The sequence below is a fragment of the Camarhynchus parvulus genome, chromosome 19 (assembly GCF_901933205.1).
Source record: "Camarhynchus parvulus chromosome 19, STF_HiC, whole genome shotgun sequence".
NCBI classification, from domain to species: Eukaryota; Metazoa; Chordata; class Aves; order Passeriformes; family Thraupidae; genus Camarhynchus; species Camarhynchus parvulus.
The window spans coordinates 5,150,637-5,157,936 of NC_044589.1; the positions used below are offsets into that span (position 1 = coordinate 5,150,637).

The 7,300-nt window shown below is 60.8% G+C and overlaps 1 protein-coding gene across 1 annotated transcript; it reads right to left on the reverse strand.

The window, feature by feature from the left end:
* Positions 1 to 721: 721 nt before the first annotated feature.
* HSPB1 (heat shock protein family B (small) member 1) lies at positions 722 to 3,368 on the reverse strand. Its single transcript, XM_030962670.1, has 4 exons — positions 3,142 to 3,368; positions 2,039 to 2,334; positions 1,274 to 1,337; positions 722 to 1,054 (listed from the first exon to the last, which is right to left on the reverse strand). The coding sequence occupies exons 1-4, from the start codon at positions 3,204 to 3,206 to the stop codon at positions 895 to 897; spliced, it is 585 nt and encodes a 194-aa protein (XP_030818530.1). The 5' UTR covers positions 3,207 to 3,368; the 3' UTR covers positions 722 to 894.
* Positions 3,369 to 7,300: the final 3,932 nt, after the last annotated feature.

Sequence of the window (7,300 nt, forward strand, 5' to 3'; positions counted from 1 at the left end):
GGGAGGCTGCAGCCCCCTGAGCTGAACCCCCAACCCCTCAGACAGTGGGGTGGAAGGAAGGGGGAGCACTGGGAGCTGGGGCTCAAGGGGCTGCGCTGCTGGGGGGGCTTCTTGCCCATGAAACACCTGTTTGCCCTCTGACCCAAAGGGGGTGTTTGTGCACTTGTTTTTTGGGGATGCAGCATCTCAGGATGGTGACACTGGGGTGTGGGAACCCCAGATATTCTCTGATAGGGCACGTGGACACCCTGAGCATGGGAGAGCAGGGATAAGGAGATCTGGGACTGGAGACACGTGGGATGTAGGAGACCCAGATTGTGGAAAACTGGGATGCTGAGATGGGGATGTTGGAGACCTGGCATGTGAACACCAGAGATGCTGGAGACGGGGGATGTAAAGCTCCAGAATGCTGGAGGTGGATATGGAGAGCTGAGATGTAGGAGACCCAGGTGTGGGATATCCAGGGTGGGGAGACTCAGGGTGTGCAGGTCACATTGACCCCAGGTTGTGAAGCCTTGGGATGAGAACAGCTGGGATGTGCAGCCCCGGGTTACAGACCCCAGGGGCTGGGCAGGGCTCGGGGGCCCTGCTGGCCCCTCCGGCCCCAGGCAGCCCCGTCCCGGTGCTCTGGTCCCGGGCAGCTCCCACAGGAACGGCCCAGCCGAGGGGCAGAGGGGCAGACACGCCACAAGGACAAGTTTATTTCACCAGCTTTTATTCCGGCTGATTCTGTCGGTTCCTTCACATTTATTCAAGGCACTCAGTGGCAGGGCGAGTACAAAATCAACAGTAAAAAGGGGGTGGGTGTGAGGGCGCAGCTGGGGGCGGGGGATAGCAGCGGCGGCTTCTCCTCTTCCTCCTCCTCCTCCGTCTCCTCCTCCTCCTCGGTGCCGCCTACTTCTTGGCCGGCTCCTTGGCCTGGCTCTCCACGGTGACGGGGATGGTGATTTCGGCAGACTGGATGGCGGGTTTGGGCAGGGGGGCCTCCACCGTCAGCATTCCATCGGGAGACAGCGAGGACCGCACGGCCGTGGCTTCGACACCAGGGGGAAGGCTGGGAGGAGAGAGGAGAGAGGGGAGAGGAGATGAGGGCTGCAGCACCGACCCAGGGGATGCAATGCTCAGCCCCAAATCGCTGCCTCTCCCGCTCCCCGTTTGGCTGAGCAGCATTCCCAGTTTGGCCAGGGGGCTTTGGAAGGTGTGGGTGGGTGGGGAAATGTCCCCAAAGACATCGGGGGTGCATCAGGTGTCCCCCCTCCTCCCTGGTACTCACGTGTATTTTCGGGTGAAGCACCTGGAGATGAAGCCGTGTTCATCCTGCTTCTCCTCGTGCTTGCCTGCAAGGAAACAAAACCTCTCAGTGGTTGGGTAGGAACCTTCCTGCCCCACCCCGACACTTGTGAGGGGCTGATTCTGCCCATCCTGGGGCTTTTGCCATAATATCAGCCTGGAGCAACTTGGGGGGACCCTCTGCAGGGCCACCCCGGGTGCATCCCCCAAATTTAAGCAGAGGAAAGTGCAGTGCCAGGAGCTGGGAGGGGCCAAAGGGCCCGACAGTGTCCAGCTGGCCCCACAGCTTGGAAGGGCTGGAGATTGAGCAACCTCCTCTCCCTGAATTCATCTGGGAATTGCCCCCATTCCTGTCAGGGCCCCCTCGCAGGGCAGGAGGCACATCCTGGCCCTGTGCCACAGATCTGGGCTTTGTCACAGCATTCAGGCTGCTGTGGGGGCTGCAGGGCTCACGACACCCCACATCACCCCCGGGTCCCTCTGTGGCTCCCTGTGTCCTTCCAGAACAGCAGCAAGGGGTCAGTGTATGGGGCTGGGGGGGTCTCTGCACCTGAGTGCACCCTGAGACTGAGCTGTAATGCTGGGCCTTCCTCCGTGCCTCGATTTTCTCTTTCCCTTCCCCTTTTCCTTCTCTCCTTTCCTCCATCTCCTTCTGCTTCTCCTTCCTTCCCCTTATTCCACCCTTTTCCCCCCATCAAGCTCCAGGACGGCAGCTCCCCCACCCAGGAAACCCCACCCCAGCACCCACCGGTTATCTCCACGATATTATCCTTGGTTTTCACCACCAGCTCCTCGGGGGCGAAGTGGTTGACGTCCAGGGTGACCTTCCAGCTGTCGGCGGTCTGGCGGATCTCGGAGATGCCGCTGCTCAGCTGCCGGCTCAGCACCTGCCCCAGGGGCGAGCCCGGCGCCGGCATCAGGGCGCTCTCGCGGGGCAGCAGGCGGAAATAGCCGGGCCAGGCGCTGCCGCTCGGCCACTTGTACCAATCCTCGGGGATGTGCGGCATCCCGAAGGACTGGTCGAACAGGCGGCTGCCATGGTACCTGGGGAAAGGCCACGCCAACCGCTCGTTTTTAAAATTTTAAAAAGTTGAATAGCGTCGTGGTTTGAAAGGAAGTGAGTTTTTTTGGGATGCTGTGGTCAAACCAATGGGTGCTCGGATTTGAATGTTGGCACTTGGTGTGGCCACTGGGGACATGGATACGCCTCTGAGAACACAGGGGTTAAAAGTACAGGACTCCCAGGAAACCTTTCTCTTGGGTTCCAGTGGGGAAAGGGTTCGGATAAAATGGTTATAAAAAATAGTAATACAAATAGAGTAGTAATAATTTGGACAATTTGGATTAGGACAATATGAGACAATAAATACAAAGAGTTACGGATGTCCAGGTACCTTTTTCTGGGCAGCACGAGCCCAAAAAAGGACCCACGTTAACAAAGGATTAACCCTTAAAGGCAACAGCCTGTTGCATATTCATACATCTCATACATGATGCATAAATTCCATTCAAACACAGGATTCTGTCTGGTCATCGTCAGCTTCTTCCTCCGAATCCTGACAGCGCCTTTGAGGCAGGAAGAAGTTCTGTTTCTTCTGATAAGAGGACAATAAATTCTCTTTCTTAAAGATTCAGGTGTCCTGTGGCTGCTATCTCGCTGCAAGTCCTTTCTTTAAAAAAAGTACCCTACATAGCATAGTTCCTATTTTAACAATTTTTATAACCTAAAACTACATTTAACACCCTACTTAAGAGAATCCATACAGCGTCACTTTCTAACACAACACATACAATATCCATTTCAATATTTGCGAAAAGCCAACCACAAAACCCATGCATTTCCCACAGTACCAGTCGCGGAAGGGGTCCCAGCTGGGGCTGCTCAGGAAGGTGAAGGGGACGCGGCGCTCGGCCATGGCGTGCGGGGCTGCCCGGGGCGGAGGCGGCCCGGCCTTATGAAGAGGGCCCGGGGTTATTTTTAGCCGGGCTGCTCAGCTGGCTATTAATGGAAATCGCGGCAGCCCCGGGGAAGGGACCAGAAGCTCGTCCCGGGCTGGGGGCGGCCGCACGCAGCCGCAGAGGGTGGGTGGGTGGCGGTGCGGGGAGGGGGCTGGCAGCCTGCAGGGCACCCCTGCCAAGGAAATGTCCGTCCTCCTTTCATCGGGAGAGGCTCAGCCTGCTTGGGAGTGATGGATGGCCCTTGGAGCCGCTCCCGGCCTCTCTGCCCGGAAAACAATCCCCAGGATGCGGCCCCGCGCAGCGTGAGAAGGGGCTGGGGCTGGGCCAGCGCCTCGGGAATGGCCGGATGAGTCAGTGCAGGATGCCCTGAGTAGCCCTGTGCTGTGTCACTGCCTGCCAGAACCTTCCAGAGCCCCCAGCTCCTGGTCACCCACCTTCCAGAACCTTCCAGAGCCCCCAGCTCCTGGTCACCCACCAGCCAGAACCTTCCAGAGCCCCCAGCTCCTGGCCACCCACCTTCCAGAAGGTTCCAGAGCCCCCAGCTCCTGGCCACCCACCTTCCAGAAGGTTCCAGAGCCCCCCAGCTCCTGATCACCCACCTTCCAGAAGGTTCCAGAACCCCCCAGCTCCTGGTCACCCCCCAGCTCCTGGTCACCCACCTTCCAGAAGGTTCCAGAGCCCCCCCAGCCCTCTGGCACTCCCGTGGCTCCAGTGCTCAGCACCGTGGTAGGAAGCCCCAGCACCAAGCTGGGCTGTTCCAGTCCCCAGGAATTGGGTTCCTGAGGCCCCTTGTGGGGTTGGTGAGGGTCTGGGGGGGGGCAATGGGATCTGTGGGGGTTGGTGGGGGCTTACAGGACCTTTTGGGGCCAGTGGGGACTGGGGGCTGGTTGTGATAATGGGGTTAGGGGGGCTCTAGGGGGGCAGAGGGACTGGAGGGGGCTGGGGGGTGGAAGGGGATCCTCTCATCCAAGTCTCTCCACACCCCTGGCACCCAGGAAGGGGTTCCCATGTGGGGTCAGAGCCCAGGCTCCCATCCTGGGGAAGGGGCTGTTTTCCAGCCCAGCCTGGCAGCTCTGGGACCCCATCACCTCAGCCCAGCTCCCCTCTGGCCCCAGATTTGCCCTGGAGAAGAGGGGAGGTGGGCAGCAGCTGAGCCCTGACACGTTCAGTGCACGAAGTACTGACCTCCAGGAGTGGGGGGGATGGAGCAGCAGGAAATTTGGGGGTGATAATGGGGTTAGGGGGTTAGAGGGACTGGAGGGGACTGGGAGGGGCTGAACCATGTGGGGCTGGGGGCTGTGGCAGGCTTGGGGAGGTTGAACCAGGGGAAGATGGGGCACTGCAGAGGGGAGGGAGTGGGAGGGATGCGGGGAAACGAGAGGGATGTGGGAGGGAGGGGAGAGATGCAGGCAGGGATGCAAGGAGGGAGGCAGGGAGATGGAGGGGAGGCAGGGAGGGATGCAGAGGAAGATGCAGGGAGGGATGCTGGGAGGGAGGGGAGGGGTCAGAGGAGGGATGCAGAGAGGAATGGAAGGGTGGCAGGTGGGAATGCAGGGAGGGCTGCGGGGAAATGGGAGGGATGGGAGGGATACGGGCAGGAACACAGGGAGGAGCAGGGAAGGATGGGAGGGATCGGGAGAGGTATGGAATGGATGGGAGAGTTGCAGGGAAATGGGAGGGATGCAGGGATGCAGGTGAGGATGCAGGGAGGGATGCAGGCAGGGATGCAGGCAGGGATGCAAGGAGGGATGCAGGGAAGGATGCAGGGAGTGATGCAGGGAAGGATGCAGGGAATGATGCAGGGAAGGATGTAGGGAGGATGCAGGGAAGGATGCAGGGAGTGATGCAGGGAAGGATGCAGGGAGCCAGGAGCACGGCAAGGAGCCAGGGAGGAGGCAGAGGGTCCCCCACAGACACAGCGGGATCCTCGGAGGGATCAGACACAAAACGGCCGGTGCTGCTCCACACGGAGCCAGAGGGAAGGGCAGGATGGATCCGCAGGGAGCCGGAGGGAAGGAGCAGGATAACCCTGCCGTGCTGCTGGCAGCAAGAAACCTCTCAGTGCCCAGCAGGGTAATTTACAATATATACTGTATATTTATTATAATTGCACCAGCTCACGGCATCTACAGCTGTACTCACAACCCAGAGAGAGAGCGCACGCGCGACAGGAAAATACTGAAGTATTTCTACAGAGTATTTGTTCCAGTTGGCTCCCTCCCGGCAGGAGACAGAGACTGTAAAAGAGGAAGACTGGAATTTTTCCCTGATGTGCTGGCTGCTCCGCGGCGCCGCTGCAGGCGGGGCTCGGGTCTTTGGGAGCCGCGGCCCCACGGGAGCTGCGGGGCTGGGGCTGCAGGGCAATCCCCGCTGCTGGCTCGGGTCTGGGTGGTGTCAGGGGGTTCCCCCATGTCCCAGCAGGGTGGGGGCTCCAGCGGCCGCTCTGAGCTCCCCGTGGGGCGGTGGGGGGGCTGTGGGGGCTGTGGGGCAGCAGCTGGAATTGCTGGGATGGTTTCTGGAGCGCGTGGCTCGGGGTTTGTGGGGATGCTGGGGGAATTCATGTCCTCCATCTCCCCAGGCTCCAGGAGAGCAGAACCCTTTGTCTCCTCCTCCTGCCACAGTCGCATCCAGCGCTGTCACCCTGCCCAGGCTGGCATGTGGGGACAAGCTGCACCATGGAGTGCCACCAGTGTGTCCCCTCCTTACCTGTTCACCCCATCTCTAACACCTCTGCTTGTTCAGGTGGGTGGCTGGGACACCCAGGGGCTGGCACCCATCACTGCCCAGCTCCTGGGATTTTTCTCCAAGGGCTGGTGAATCCTCAGCCTCTGGCTGAGCCTGGACATGCCAGCTTTGGGAGGCTGACCCCTTTGCTCCAATCTCTGTCCTCTCGGCTCCTCTGGTTCGTCAGGCCACGGCTAACGAGGCTGAGCTGGGCTCCAGAGCATCCTCCCGACCCCGGCTGGCTGGGAACCAGCGCCGGAGCCCGGCCTTGCACCCAGGGGCAGCGGGTTAATCCGGGCAGCTGCTCTCCCACCCAGGGAGCCTCATCCGCATTGTCCTGCTCCAGCCAGCCGGAAAACGCGGGGCCACCGGCATTAAACACCAACCCCCGGGGCCACGACTGTCCTCAGCCCCTGGGGGCTTTTTTTTGTTTTTGGGAAATCAGCAAAATCCTGCAAAAGCCGGGCGGCGGGCCAAGCCCGGGACCCTCCTGCCTCTCTCCTCCCATAATTGAGTTTAAAAAGCAGCCACTTTTCCCCAGAGCAGGAGGGGACAGGAGCCCACGGGTGGGGCAGGCCATGCCAACGCCAGAGGGTGGCTGGGTGCACCCCCTGCCCAGCCCCAGGCCCTGCAGCTCCCTCCTGCCGGGGGTGCCCCCCAAACTGGGCGGTGGCTGGGTGCCAGGGCCGGCTCCTGAGCTGGGACAAGCAGCGTTTTTCCCTGGATCTCCTCGCTTGGGAAGAGAATTACAGGTGCTGCCGGCTTTGTTCATCCATGGCTCGGCGTGTGCTCAGGTCTGGGGGGACCCCAAAATGTTTTGCAGAGCCCCTGTGCCCTATGACACCCTGGGGACACCTTTGCTGGGGGAAACAGGGCCTTGCTCACCTCTGGTTGGCATCACACCCCCAGCTGATCCTGCCTCTTCCCCTGCCCACCTCCCCGGGATGCTCTTGTGCTAAAAAACAGTCAAACAAAACCAAAAAAAGCACAGGGGGACCCCAGGGGTGTCCCCAGCCACCCCCACCCTCTGGCCCCAAGGTCTCTGCAGAGCATTTGTTCCCTCGCTCTGTGCTCGCCCACCCCAGCCCGCCCCACCCCGGCACTCGCAGAAATAAGAAGAGATCCGAGATCCTCCCCTTCCCCATCCCGACCCCAAACACCCCGGAGCGGGGGGAACCATCCCCTCCCAGGGCGTTCCCATCTGAGTTCCCGTCCGTGCTCTCCCCCGCTGCCAGGTCCATCCTCAGCGTCCCCCGGCTCCTTTGCACCTCCCCGCTGCTCCCGTCCCTCCTGGGGGCACAGCTGGGCTCTCGGGGGGCTGCCGGGG